The sequence below is a fragment of the Panulirus ornatus genome, chromosome 20, assembly GCF_036320965.1.
Source record: "Panulirus ornatus isolate Po-2019 chromosome 20, ASM3632096v1, whole genome shotgun sequence".
Taxonomy (NCBI): Eukaryota; Metazoa; Arthropoda; class Malacostraca; order Decapoda; family Palinuridae; genus Panulirus; species Panulirus ornatus.
The window spans coordinates 49,086,033-49,101,345 of record NC_092243.1 but is presented as its reverse complement, the minus strand read 5'-3'; the positions used below and the strand labels follow the sequence as shown (position 1 = coordinate 49,101,345).

General features: G+C 38.8%; 1 protein-coding gene across 1 annotated transcript in view; it reads left to right on the top strand.

Annotated features, from left to right (window-relative positions):
- LOC139755991 (prestin-like) overlaps positions 1-15,313 on the top strand; it is a 184,834-nt gene that overhangs the window by 126,214 nt on the left and 43,307 nt on the right. The window contains 1 exon segment of the mRNA XM_071674906.1: positions 8,070-8,342. Within this exon segment, the coding sequence (XP_071531007.1) occupies positions 8,070-8,342 (273 nt within the window).

The following is a 15,313-nucleotide window of genomic DNA, read 5'->3' as shown; positions in this document are numbered from 1 at the left end:
CTACTTGGAGTCATTCACTCTCATTGACAATATTACATACCAGTAATGAAGAATATGAACACTGTGGAGTATGTCCTATGCTCTGAAAGAATATTTCACATGTTTTGTATTACACTTCCTAGCTGTGTTGCCAGTATTACATATATGTAATGAAGTGTATACACACTATGAAAGAGTATCTCATGTCTTGAATCACATATCCCCGCCTCATTACCTCTAGGGGAAGATTAAGATGATGTATTTCTCCATCCTTGCTTTATGAGCACTAAGGTTGGAACGAGGGGTAGTCAAGGGACATGGGTCACTGGAAATTTAGGAGCTATAAGCTTAAGGAGCACAAGTCTATCACCTGAAGTACAACTACAATAGCCATTCAAACTTAATACATATACACATGATTTTTTTTCATATATGTTCACCATTTCCCACATGAGCAAGGTAGTTTCAAGAACAGATGACTGAGCCCAAGAGGAAAAATCCTTTCTTGGCTACTTACTCTACTCCTTCTTTTGGAAAGTAATACAGGAAGGGAAAATTTCCAGCCCCCACTTTGGTGCCTCTTAATCTCCTTCTTCAACATGCAGGGAATACTTTGGGCGGTATTCTTTCTCTGCTGTTCCCAGGAATAATGTATGTGATATGTACATTGTAAATGATATGTAACAATATGGTTGCATGAGTGGTAAAGGATGTGTGGATCATTTGTTCACTTTGAAGAGTTTGTGTGAGAAGTACTTGGAGGAACAAGGATTTGTAGGTAGCATTTATGGCTGTGGAGGAAGCATCTCCTTCAACAGAAGTGCACCACCCCTTCCTGTGCTTTCACCCTTACATTAACCACAGACTTTACCCATAGTGAATTTTGAAACTATTCTTCCCCATTCCCCTTGAGCTTTATTCCACTCGGGGCCATAATATAGTTTTCTGTTCCCAAATGTACTACCTTTCTCTCTATCTATCCTTTTATATCTCATAGATATAAGCAAAAGTCTCCACTTATCCCTGTCCTCACATACCTGTCACACCACCATTCCATGCATTCTTTCTCTTCCTTATTGTTGTCCTGTTTGCATCTACACACATTCAGACATCCCACTCTGAGCCTTCAAGGAGAATGAGCATTCCTTACTGGGATCTTTCTTCTGTTCCATCTTTTAGAAATTGAAATTCAAGTATATGAATCTAAGCATTAACCTTCACCAAGAGCCATTTGCAATTGATGGAAGGCAAGCTGAGCAGAATCAGTGTATGTGTCATTGAACACTCTTTTACAAAATGTTTTGGACATATACCAAGGCAGCATCAAAAAGACTTAGAAAATATAGAGTTTGGCTAAACATATGAATGATAGAGAGATAAGCTGAATGATAGTGTTACAGTCCATACTAAGAGGAGTCATTTGATGTAGATAGAATGATTAGAATAAACAATTATAAGAGGTTATTTTACATGAAAATTCATTAACAGTTATAAAAGGTTACTCTGAATAAAAAAGTCAATAAACAGTTATAAAAAGTTATTTTGGATAAATAAGTCAATACAGTTCCTAGACAGTAAGACATGCCTGTTCCCTTCTGTGACTCCCTCAAGGGGGTGGTCATGGAAATAGTCTCCATAACTAGTGAACTCATTGCTGCTTCTTACCCTTTAGTGCCTTATCCTTCACAGGCCACTGGCAATGGGCAAGTCTAGCACAGTTTTTGTAGAGGCTTTTACTTAATGTTCCTACCTACTGCTTATATCTATTGCTCCTTCCATTTTATCAAAAGGCAGGGCTAGCACATAGCGCTCACCACAAAAGATCTAGAATTACAAAGAATGAGCTGTGTGAGTAAAGTGATTGTATGTTTCTGGACAGAATGCCAGCAGTCCATATTTGGGTGAGGCAGAAAGAAAAGACAACTACTTGGGTCAGAGGAGTGCAACTTAACATCACTGAAGTCCTGGCTTTTTATGCAGCGGTCACTAACCCTCCTGATACCCAGACGGGTAGTACTGGTGATATGCAGGTTGAGCATCCCTGAATCCGAAATTTGAAATGCTACCAAATCCGAAAGTTTTTGAGTGGCAACATGATGTTACGAGTAGAAAAATTATCAATGGTATTTCATATTTTTTGCTGTTAAGTAATTATGTGTGAATAAGTGTAAGAAAATGGTAGCTTATCAGTAGCATATAAATTAAGAGTCAGAAAAGAAGGTGATGCCAAACAACCACAGCTTGTCGATGGGTGGTTGAGGTTGTGACATCTTAGCTTTCTGATGGTTCAGTGTTACACAGACTTTCTTTCATGCACAAGATTAATCAAAATCTTGTATGAATTATCTTCAGGTTATGTTTATATGGTTTATATGAAACACAAAATGGATTTTGTGTTTTGACTTGGGTCCTATCCCCAATATATCTCATTGTGTATATGCAGATATTCCAAAATCCGAAAAATCCAAAATCCAAAACACTTCTTGTTCCAGGCATTTAGAATAGGAGATACTCAAACCTGTACTCTCACACCGTTGGCCGCTTACCAGATAGAAAAAAATTGCACAGAATAAGAGAGATTTAGGTGCAAGAGCTTTAGGTGAAATTTTTAAGAATGTTGAAGCACTTCTGACCAGCAAGTGCAAACACTGTAAGAAGTAGTACATTGTAACACTGAATTGCATAACTGTTTAAGTGTTGAAATATGTGATTTAAAGACAGTGTTAGTGTTTATTTTAATGTTTGCAAGACATGCAAAGGAACCTTTCTGATAGATGAAACAAAAATTGTGTAAGATACAGACACTGTAAGCGAAGGTAGGGGAGATAGAAAATGTGATGGGGTGCATAGAGATGCAAGACAGCAATTGTCCAGCAAGTATAGATAAGGAACTGAGCTTCAAGCTAGTTAGCTGCCCAAAACCCTGAAGGTAGGAGGAAGAAATTACCAAAGAACTATTATCAGTAAAATACAAGGTTTGAATAGAAGCCAGCAGTGAAGAAAGATATGGAGGAAGTAGATGAAACTATTGCTGAGACAAATGAGTTATGTGAACTTTACCAAAGGGGAAAATCCAAAAATCAACATCCAGGACTATGTAGAAATATGCATGACTTTGGCACTTGTAAAGCAAAAGGTTGTATAAATGATAATTGTGAATATGCACACCCCAAGGTATGCAGACACTTTGATAGACTTGAAGAATGTTAATGGGCTAACAGTTATAGATTCTGAATCTAGCTGGACTAATAGAGCCAGATATGCTCATGGTGGAACCTGCAGTCAAAGGAAAATGGCAAGTGAAAAAGACAGTAGAAACATCAATGATCATCATAGATATAGAAAGCAAGTAGAAACATAAATGATCCTCACAGATATAGAAAGGAAATAGAAACATAAATAACCCTCACAGACATAGGAAGCAAGTAGAAACATAAACGATCCTCACAGACATAGGAAGCAAGTAGAAACATAAACGATCCTCACAGATATAGGAAGCAAGTAGAGACATAAATGATCCTCACAGATATAGAAAGCAAGTAGAAACATAAATGATCAGCACAGATATAGAGAGCAAGAATGGGCACAAAGAGGGATGCAAAGGGAAATCACAAAGAGTGATGACAGCTTTGGGAGTCAGAGGATAAATGAAAGGACTTGGAGTCAGAGAACAGATTGGAATTTCAGAAATAATGAATGAAGAAAAATAGGAAATAGATCAGATGAAAGAAGTCAGTAGCAGAATGAGGTCAGTAATGATAACATAGATACAAACCATTTTCCATTAGAGATGTTAATGGACCTAACAAGAAAATTGATAAAACAGAAATTGTAAAACATTCTTTTCTTGGAACAAGGCAAGTCAAAAATGAGCAAACATGGATCTTCTGGTTTCTCTATCCCTACATTCCTCAAAGAATTGTTGACTGTTCATATTGTTCATCCCATTTAAAAACTTCAGTGTCATGATCAGGTCACCCACCACTCTCTCTCTCTTCCAAGAAGGGTAAATTCAAAACTTCCAGCCTTTTCTTGCAACTTAGCTTTCTTGATTCATTACCATCTTTGTTGCCATCCACTGAACTTTCTCTAGTAGCTCTTTGTGCTTTAGGTGCAGTGACCAAACCTGAGAAATGTAGTTTTAGCCATATGGAGGATATGAACAGCTTGGTAACTATTCTGTACCTCTGATGCCTGTTCCCTTCAGGAACTTCCTCAAGGGGATGGCCTCGGCAATAGAGTCTCCATAACTAGCGAACTCCAGTGCTGCTTCTTTGCCTTTAGTGCCTCACCCTTAACAAGCCACTGACAGAGGACCAGTCTAGTGCAGTGTTTGCGGAGCTCCTACCTAATGGTCCTTCTGACTACTACTAATGTTCCTACCTGCTACTTCTGTGTAATGTTTCTACCTAATAGCCCTTCCTAAATGTTCCTACCTACTACTACTGTCTATTGCTCCTATGTACCATTTTGCGAAAAGGCAGGGCTAGCACATAGCACTTATCACAAGAAATCTAGAGTTGCGAAGAATAAGCTGTGTGAGTAAAGTGTTGTCAAGTATGTTTGTGAATAGAATGCCAGCTCACTAAGCAGATGTCACTAACACTCCTGATACCGAGGCAGATAGTACTGGTAATATAGCTCCCTGGTCATTGGTTGCCTACCAACTGCTACCTCAATGTTAACTATTTCCTTATCCATATACTTGAAAGCTATTCTGATATTTGCCAGTGGACAGTGGATAGTTTGTGGGACTCTGGCTACAGGTTCAGGACAGTTCCTCACAGGACAGTTTCAGTTCCCAATTATTTCTCACACACAGTATCCTAAGGCTTATTCTCCCCTTGGTAATAATAGTATTGAGGCTGTGTTTCACCTTGTCCCATCTTCTTCATTTTTCATTTTCCCGGGGTGAATTTCATCAAACATTTTTCAGACCAAATTTGGAGTCTCTTTAGGTCTCCTTGTAAGCTTATGTAATCTTCCTCTTTTTTCACTTTCCTCATGACTTTTGCATCATAGAACATGTATTCAGGTAATTAAGTAATTAAGATAGATCAGGAAGAGTAATGGTCCCTGAACCAAACCCTATGGCACACCACTGGTCGCCTCAACCCATTTGGAAAAGACTTCCCTCACATGTATCCTTGGTTCCCTCCCACCGAGATGATTTTCTATCCATCATAGGAATTTCCCTCTTGATTCCTGCCAGATGATATGGCTTGTTGGTTAGTCTCCCAGGCAGTACAGTGTCAGATGCTTTCTGGTATCTTGAACAGTATTTCAAATTGTTTCTCAAGTGTATCTGTACACACTTGGACCACATATGGTGAAATTTCATCAGGATTATAAGTCTTCTATGGGTTGAGACCTTTTATTATCTGTGAATATCTTATCATCCAGATGGCTGAATTATTTCTAAAACCTCTGCATTGGTTCTTGTACAGAATCCTAAAGCTTATTTCTAGGTAGATAATACATAATCATATTGAGGCTATGTTTCAATTTGTCTTATCCTTTACTTTTGCTTAGGATGAATTTCATCATCCATGTATCATACCAACATTGGATTCTATTCAAGTTCCCTTGTAGGTTGATGCAATCCTCCATGTTTTTCACTTCCCTCGTGACCTTTACATCATTTGCAAGTCATTTACGTAGATCAAGGAGAGTAATGATTGTATAACAGATCTCTGTGGCACTCCATTGGTCACATTGACCCAGTTAGAAAAGGTTCCTCTGACATGCATCCTTTGTTTCCTTCCTCTGAAATCATCTTTGTCCGTTGAAAGAGTTTCCTCATTATTCTTGCCTTTTGATTCAGCTTTTTAATAAGCCTCCCATGTAGCACTGTTTCTAATGCTTTCTGGCAGTCCAGATACAAATAATCAACCCAGCCTTCCCTTTTGTCTAAGACAGAGCTCACTTTGTCAAAGAAATTTAAGATGTATGATACACATGACCTCCTTTACCTAAAGACCTTGCTCTGTCTCACACAGGTATTTTCTCCGCTGTAGAGAGACATCCATTTGCTTTCTGATTTTCTTTTCTTAGAGCCTTTCAGACTACTCATTAGAAAGACAGGTTTAGTTCATTGCTCTTAGTCTTGTTTCTTATTGAAAGGTATAACATTAGCCCTCTTTCATTCCCTGGCACCATGCCTTCCTCCAGTGACATATTGAAGAGTATTTCAAGAGGTTTATCTAGTGTACCTGCACACATCTTCTGTACATATGGTGAAATTTCTTCAGAACCATCAGCCTTGTATTTTGTTAATTTTGTTATTCTGTTAATATTTTTTCCAGATACCTCAGTGTTTTTAAAACCTCCTCCCCATTTCATCACACTGGTGTTGGGGCTGGAGTTTCTTCCATTGTGGAAATGCTTTCAAATTTGTTATTCAATTCCACACATATCCTTACAGCATCTACAGTTTTTCTCTTTTAATCTCTTAGCCTGATTAGCTGCTTCATAACTGACAAGTGACTCCTGATGAATGTAGGGAAAAGTTTTGGATGTTCCCATGCCTTGTCCACAAAAATTCTTTTCAGTTTCTTTTTTGTCTTTCTTCATACTGTTACACTCACTCTGTGCACTCTTATACATTGCAAATGCTGGCTGGCTAGAGTACTGTGTATATCTTCACCACTGGGTATCTCAAAGATCTTTTGCTTTATAACATTAAACCATCCCATCCTCTTTTTTATCGTTTCTTCTGTATTAGAGGCTTGAGGTACCCATGCCTCTTCTCCTTTATTGTAAATTTTTCCAAACCTCTCAACACAGAGTTCTGGTTCCTGGCTACTCAACTTTTTTTCCCAGTCTATGTCACCTAAGAAATATTTGAGGTTTGTGTAGTTTCCATGGTTATATCTCCATTTTATTTCCCCTGTCACCTCTGCTGTTTTATTGTCCTCTTTTACCACATGTCTATATTTGAGCATTACATGATCACATCTTCTAACTAATGTATTGTATTTAATGTTGTCAATATCCATGCTTTTACATGAGAAGGTTAGATCTGTTAATGATGGTGCATCAGTCCCTTTCATCATAGTGTTCTCCAAAACATGTTGGTAAAGGAAATATTCTTTATACTTTCTAAAAACTTGTGTCATGACTCCCTAACACCATGAGAATCCAAATTCCCTCAGTCTGTCTCTTTATAAGTGAAATTCCCCATTCTCAGTATTTTACCATCTCTAAAAAGTGAGTATTTCACTGCTTCATATACCATCCTGATTGTTCCCTCAATGTGATCATTGTATATTTGTTCCAGTTCTTTGGATGATTATATGATGATAACTTCACTATGCTCTTCCATACAGATCCTATTCCTATTATGTAATGTCTGAATGGACATGTATGTGTGTGTGTGTGTGTGTGTGTGTGTGAGTGTGTGTGTGTGTGTATGAGATTATTTGTGTGTTACAGGGAGAGAGTTTTACACTTGTGTTGCACTGTCTCGTAACTTTGTATATTTGCACCATTTTTTTACTCCTGTGTTTGCACGGATACACACACACTCTATCCTGTGTTAGGAACCCATTTTATTGACCAAATCCTAGAAGATGAACAGCTGGATAAACCGTGGACTGACTTCCACAACCAGGATTCAAACCTATGTGGTTTGATTCCAATTGGCCCATGCATGCTTGACAGCCAGTAACAGTAACTACTACTACACAAAAATTTTAGGTGTATTTATGTGATTGAATACCCAAACATAAGCCAGGTAGCCATTTACTGCTAGCTCCAAAGAGAGAATGAGCAACAAGATTGGTTATGTTATGACTGCCTTGCCCATAAACTGACCCATGCATGACTGATGTTCAGCTGTGCTAACCAGTACATCACAGAAGCAAATGATAGCTATTGAACTCTTCAGCTTATGATAAGATATTTTCTGTTAGGCCTTTGACAATAGGTGTGATGTTGAATAACCCAAATATTTCAAAAAATGTTCCATGTGTCACCTTTCCTAAAGGGGGGAAAACAGTGTAGACTATTTGAAGCTTTTATTTTGTATATCACAATGTATATGATGTATTTTTCTTTACCTAAATACTCCATGAAATTTTCTTCGACAGTGTGTCCTTTCCTCCATCATCGTCGTGGCTTTGAAGGGGATGTTTTTGCAGTTTGGTGACCTCAAGAAAATATGGGCTGTCTCTCGTGCTGATGCCATGATATGGATAACATCATTTCTTGGAGTGGTAATCATTGACATAGATTACGGACTGTTGATGGGCATCATTGCATCACTGCTTGTCCTTCTAGGCCGCTCACAACAACCCAAAACTGCACGTCTTGGTCATGTTCCAAATACTGATCTTTATTTGGATGTCAGCAAATATTCTGCGGTAAGTTCATTAACTTATGCCCAAAGACTAAGGTAAAAGATTGTCTCTACATTAGTTGCTTGTTAGTTTAATGTTTCAGTGTACATAGAGAAGTATAGTGTCCAGAGATGAATACTTTTTTCATCATTTATTGAAAATTACCCCTGGATCAGTATCTGTGAAAGAGTTCTTGTGTTACCCAGAACTTCTCTAAAAGCTTCTGCAGCCCAAGGCTGCTTTACTTCAAGTAGCATGCAAATATAGATTCATAAATAGATAGTGTAGTTGTTACCCACACTTTTTATTTATGATTTTTTTCATACTTGATCACTGTTTGTTACATAAGCAAAGTAGCATAAGGAACAGATAAAGAAAGGCCACTTTCACTCATCCTTTTTCAAGCTGTTATGTGTAATGCATGAAAACCACAGTTTTCTATCCACAACAAACACCCACAGACCTTTCTATGGTTTCCTTGGCTGCTTCACATGCCCTTGTTCAGTCCATTGACAACATATTGACCCCTGTATACCATGTCCTTCCAATTCACTATGTTCTGTGCATACCTTTCTCTTCTCCTTGTATCCTCCACATCTGACACATATATTCTCTCTGTCAACTTCTCACTCAGTCTCTTCATGTGTCCAAATAATTTCAGCAAACCCTCATCAACTCTCTCAACTACACTTTTTTTTTTTATATTACCACACTTTTCTGTTATTCTTTTATTCCTACTCAATCAAACCACCTAACACCACAAATTGTCCTAAATATCATATTTTCAACGCCACCATCATCCTCTGCACATCCTCATCTGTAGCCCATGTCTCGCATTCATATAACATTGTTGGGACTCTTATACATACCCATTTTTGTCTTCCATGACACTAACTCTCTTTCCACATTCTTCAGTGCTCCCAGAATCTTTGCCCCCTCACCCACTCTATGATCACTTCCACTTTCATGGTTTCATTTGCTGCCATGTCCACTCCCAGGTATCTAAAACAGTTCATTTTCTCCATCTTTTTACCCACACCCCAGCTAACTATCCCTCTTACTTGCTAAACCTAATTGCCTGTTTTTTTCACTTTTGCTGTCAAAATCTGTACCAACTTCTGAAATTTCTCTCATCTCCCACCTGTGCTGTATCATCAGCAAACAACAATAAGTGACTCTACCCAAGCCCCCTTAGCTCTTATAGACTGCATTCTTGCCCCCTTTCTCAAGACTCTTGCATTTACTTCCCTCACCACCCATCCATACATGAATTAGACAGCAATGTTGATATCATAAACCCCTGCCACTGTTTCTCCTCTCTTCCTACTTTACACACACACACACACACACACACACACACACACACACCTACCTTACACCCTTGTTAAAAACTTTCCACTGCTTCTAGTAGCTTTCTTTCCATACCATATATTCCTAAGATCTTCCACAAGGCATCTTTGTCATTCCTATCATATGCTTTCTCCAGGTCCTTAAATGCCGCATACAAGTAAATCTGTTTCTTAAAGTATTTCTCACACATGCTGTAGTTTGAACATTTACTTTTATCCTCCTTACCTCTATCTAGTGGCACTACACACGTATTCTGCCAGTCCTCAGGCACCTCACCATGATCCATACAGACATTAAAAATCCTACCTAATTAGTCATCAATACAGTCACCCCCTTTCCTAAGAAATTCAACTGCCATACCATCCATTTCTACTGACTTGCAACATTTTGTCATGCATAATGCTTTCACTACCTCTTCTCTCTTTTTTTACCAATCCACTTTCCTTGACTATCTCACTTCACATACCACTTCCACCCAAACACCCTACATATGCAACATTGCCATCAAACACATTCTACAGTTCCTCAAAATACTCACTCCATCTCCTCCTCTATTCATCACTAACTGTTACCACTTCCCCATCTGCCTCCTGCACTGATGTTCCCATTTGTTTTCTTGTTTTTGGCACTGTTAACCTCCTACCAAAACATCTTATTCTCCCTAAAGTTTGCTGATAAAGCTCCCATTTGTCCTCTTTTTCAACCCTTGCATCTTCCTTGTGATCTCTTGCTGCTTTCCCTTGCACATCTCCCAGTTATTTGCACTCCTTTCTTGTGAGTAGTGCCCATATACCTCTCTTTTATCATTTGCTACCCTTTTTAATCTGTCCACCTCCCACCTTTTACATGCCACATGCATCTCATGCACATGCCATCATGGCTTCCCTAAGTTCCTCCCATTCCTTACCCACTCCGAAAGCTTTGTTTACACTCACTTTTTATATTTTTCACTCAGTCTTTCCTGTCATTTGTGCACACAGGTCTGTTTTCCAAGCTCAATGTCATGACTCTCTTCTCACCATATTGTTTCCTTTTGCCCTAAAGCCTTTACAAATCTTCACCCTTGTCTCCATAAGGTAGTGATCAGACATCCCATCAGCTGCCCTTCTCTCCACATTACATCCTAAAGTTTCTCGATTGATTTGTAATCCAGTAATGCCCACTGACCATCGTTCCTACCCACATATGTATGCTTGTGTATGTCCCTCTTTTTAAACCAGGTATTCCCAGTCCCCAGTCCTTTTTCAGCTCACAACTCCACAAGCTGTTCACCTTTTCCATTGATATTGCTGAATACCCCATGCTCCTCAGTTATACCTTCAAATACCATATTACTCAGATTCACATTTAAATCACTCTTCACTTGTACCCTGTCTCTTGCATCAAAACTGTTGACATACTCACTCAGCATTTACATACTTTCTGCCCGAGGAGTCCCTTCTGTCTTTATTAGGCTTCTGCCAGGAAACTGGCTACATCCACCAGTTGGATCACAGGTCATAGGTTATGATGTTTTGTGTGCCCCTATGTATAGACAGTACAGGGCAATTGAGTGATAAGAGAAATGAAGGCAACACTAGGGAAAGTAAGTGCAGAGATGGAGTATGTTGGTGATATATGGTGTCAAGTAATGAGCTTATTTGTGGATGATATTTTGTTGTTCACTGAGAGTGAAAAGGAGTTGCAGATGGTTGTAAGTGTGCTTAATGATGTATGTGAGCTGAGGCAATTAAAGGCAGATTTGAAGTTTGAAGAATGGATGGAAGGTGGTCAATTCTGACAAAACAAAATGGGAATGGTATCTGTAAGGAAGAAGAGCATTGTAGTGTTGTTACTTTATAATCCTCCAAAGAATTGCAGTGATTCAGAACAAATGAGGAAACAATCAGCATAGTACATGAAGCAGTGAAACACCTACTTCTTAGAGAATGTAAGGTTCTGATAATTAATGGGAGATTTCAGTTATAATGAGATAGACTGGAGGAATTTAGATGCTTATGGAAATAGGGAGTCATGGAGATACAATTATAACAATGAGGGAATGATAGACTGGAGGAATTTGGATGCTCATGGAGATAAGGAGTCATGGAGATGCAATTTTAACAATGAAGGAACAATCAGAATGGTACACAAAGCAGTGATACACTAACTTCTTACAGATGGAAAGGTTCTGATAATGGGAGATTTCAGTTATAATGAAATAGACTGAGGAAATTTGGATACTCATGCAGATACAAGTTTGTGGAGTGTATATACAAGTTTGTGGAGTGTATACTGGAAAATTTCCTTTATGGACATGTCATGGAGTAGACTAGGATGATAGGACTGATACACCATTATTACAAGACTTATCTTTACATATGCTAGCGTGAATATTAAGAACATTATATATGATACTCCAGTTGGAAGAAGTGATCATGTAATGCTCAAGTTTATGTAGTAGAAAAGGACTTTAAAAGAGCAGAGGTGATACAGGAAACAAGGAAGAGGGATAATTGTGAAAACTACAAAAACCTCAGTAATATTCTTTGGTAATGTAGAATGGGAAATGGAATTCAGTAACCAGGGCTTTCTGTTGAGAGGTTCTGTGAAATTTGTAACGCCTCACTTCACACAGACAATCTGTATATATATACATCTCTGATGCCTGTTTAATGAGAGATGTAAAACAAACCAGCTTTGAGATATGCAGTGACAAAGATATAAAAGGCACTTAGCCAGCCAGTATTTGCAAGGAATAAGAGAGCACAAAAAAAGTTTAGCAGGATAAGGAAAGAGGAACAAAGAAACTTTAAAAAGAATTTTATAGACAAGACGGCTGAAAATCCAAAACTTTTCCATGAATTCATCAGCAGTCTGTTTTCAGTTAAGGAGCAGTTAATCAGGCGAAGGGATTCAGAGGGGAAAATTGTAGGGGATGGTGTAAGGATATGTAAGGAACTGAATAATGGATTCATAAAAGCTTTCACAGTGGAAAACACTTTAGCCCCCAACACCAGTGAGATGGAATGGGGAAGAGGTTTTGGAAATTGCTGATACCTAGAAAAGACGTTAACATAATACTGAAAGGACTTGATTCATACAAGGCTCATGGTCCTGATGAAAGTTCATCATATGTACTAAAGATATATACAGATATGCCAGATGAATCATTTGAATTATTGTTTAAGATGTTACTGGAGAAGAGCATAATGCCAAGGGAATGGAAATGGATAAGTGTCTGACCTTCATATGAAAAAGGAGTGCAGGAACATGGGTTGAACTATACACTGTTCCTGGCTTTACCTCACTGATAGTGGGAATGCCAAACATGTATGAAAAATAATGCCAAAAATGCACCAAAAGCATAATCCATGCATTATAGATAACCAGTTTAAAAGTAACTTCTATATAATACAGTATTCTCCCAAGATGGTGTTTACTGAGGCTTCTGGTACGATCACATCCTACTCAGTCAGTGGCAAATTGCCTCCTACATTGCAAAATAAGCTATCCCAGATGGGAACTGTATAAGATTGCTTGGTACAGTCTCTAGCATCATCTACAACTCCATTAATTACAGCCAGTTGGGCTAAGATGATAAATGTTGACTTGTATATTGGGAATATTGTGCCTTGAACATAAAGTGCAATGAAGTTGATCTTACACTCTTACTGTATTTTTTTTCATATGCATTTGTACCCTAACTCAAACTTCTTAGCTTGAATACCGAAGAGTCAGTTGGAAGTATTTTTAAGACAATACACCTTATAATGTGGAAAAATATGTGGTATGTGTTAGATGTTAATATGCATGTTTTATAAGCAGATAAATTTTGTAGTCTTTACTGTAGGTAGAAGAACCTTTATTTTTTCAGGGAAATAATGATCTTTTAGAATTTATATGACTGAAAATGGGAGGTGAATCAACAGATTATACTGCCTTAATATGTAAGTCATGAAAAATGAACTATTATTGTAGCAGCATTAAAGAAAGAATAGGTCTGCCTCTCAGGAAAGAAAATTTGTCTTCCATAACGCAAAGGGTTAGATGCTGCTAGAGAATATGTCTTCCATAAAATGTGAAAGAAAGTCTTCCAGAGCTGAAAAATATATATATATATATATATATATATTATTTTTTTTTTTATTATACTTTGTCGCTGTCTCCCGCGTTTGCGAGGTAGCGCAAGGAAACAGACGAAAGAAATGGCCCAACCCACCCCCATACACATGTATATACATACGTCCACACACGCAAATATACATACCTACACAGGTTTCCATGGTTTACCCCAGACGCTTCACATGCCTTGATTCAATCCACTGACAGCACGTCAACCCCGGTATACCACATCGATCCAATTCACTCTATTCCTTGCCCTCCTTTCACCCTCCTGCATGTTCAGGCCCCGATCACACAAAATCTTTTTCACTCCATCTTTCCACCTCCAATTTGGTCTCCCTCTTCTCCTCGTTCCCTCCACCTCCGACACATATATCCTCTTGGTCAATCTTTCCTCACTCATTCTCTCCATGTGACCAAACCATTTCAAAACACCCTCTTCTGCTCTCTCAACCACGCTCTTTTTATTTCCACACATCTCTCTTACCCTTACGTTACTTACTCGATCAAACCACCTCACACCACACATTGTCCTCAAACATCTCATTTCCAGCACATCCATCCTCCTGCGCACAACTCTATCCATAGTCCACGCCTCGCAACCATACAACATTGTTGGAACCACTATTCCTTCAAACATACCCATTTTTGCTTTCCGAAATAATGTTCTCGACTTCCACACATTCTTCAAGGCTCCCAGAATTTTCGCCCCCTCCCCCACCCTATGATCCACTTCCGCTTCCATGTTTCCATCCGCTGCCAGATCCACTCCCAGATATCTAAAACACTTCACTTCCTCTAGTTTTTCTCCATTCAAACTCACCTCCCAATTGACTTGACCCTCAACCCTACTGTACCTAATAACCTTGCTCTTATTCACATTTACTCTTAACTTTTTTCTTTCACACACTTTACCAAACTCAGTCACCAGCTTCTGCAGTTTCTCACATGAATCAGCCACCAGCGCTGTATCATCAGCGAACAACAACTGACACTTCCCAAGCTCTCTCATCCCCAACAGACTTCATCCTTGCCCCTCTTTCCAAAACTCTTGCATTCACCTCCCTAACAACCCCATCCATAAACAAATTAAACAACCATGGAGACATCACACACCCCTGCTGCAAACCTACATTCACTGAGAACCAATCACTTTCCTCTCTTCCTACACGTACACAAGGGAGCAAATGGGAACTTCAGTGAAGGGCGCAAATGGGGAGGTGATAACAAGTAGTGGTGATGTGAGAAGGAGATGGAGTGAGTATTTTGAAGGTTTGTTGAATGTGTTTGATGATAGAGTGGCAGATATAGGGTGTTTTGTTCGAGGTGGTGTGCAAAGTGCGAGGGTTAGGGAAAATGATTTGGTAAGCAGAGAAGAGGTAGTAAAAGCTTTGCGGAAGATGAAAGCCGGCAAGGCAGCAGGTTTGGATGGTATTGCAGTGGAATTTATCAAAAAAGGGGGTGACTGTATTGTTGACTGGTTGGTAAGGTTATTTAATGTATGTATGACTCATGGTGAGGTGCCTGAGGATTGGCGGAAT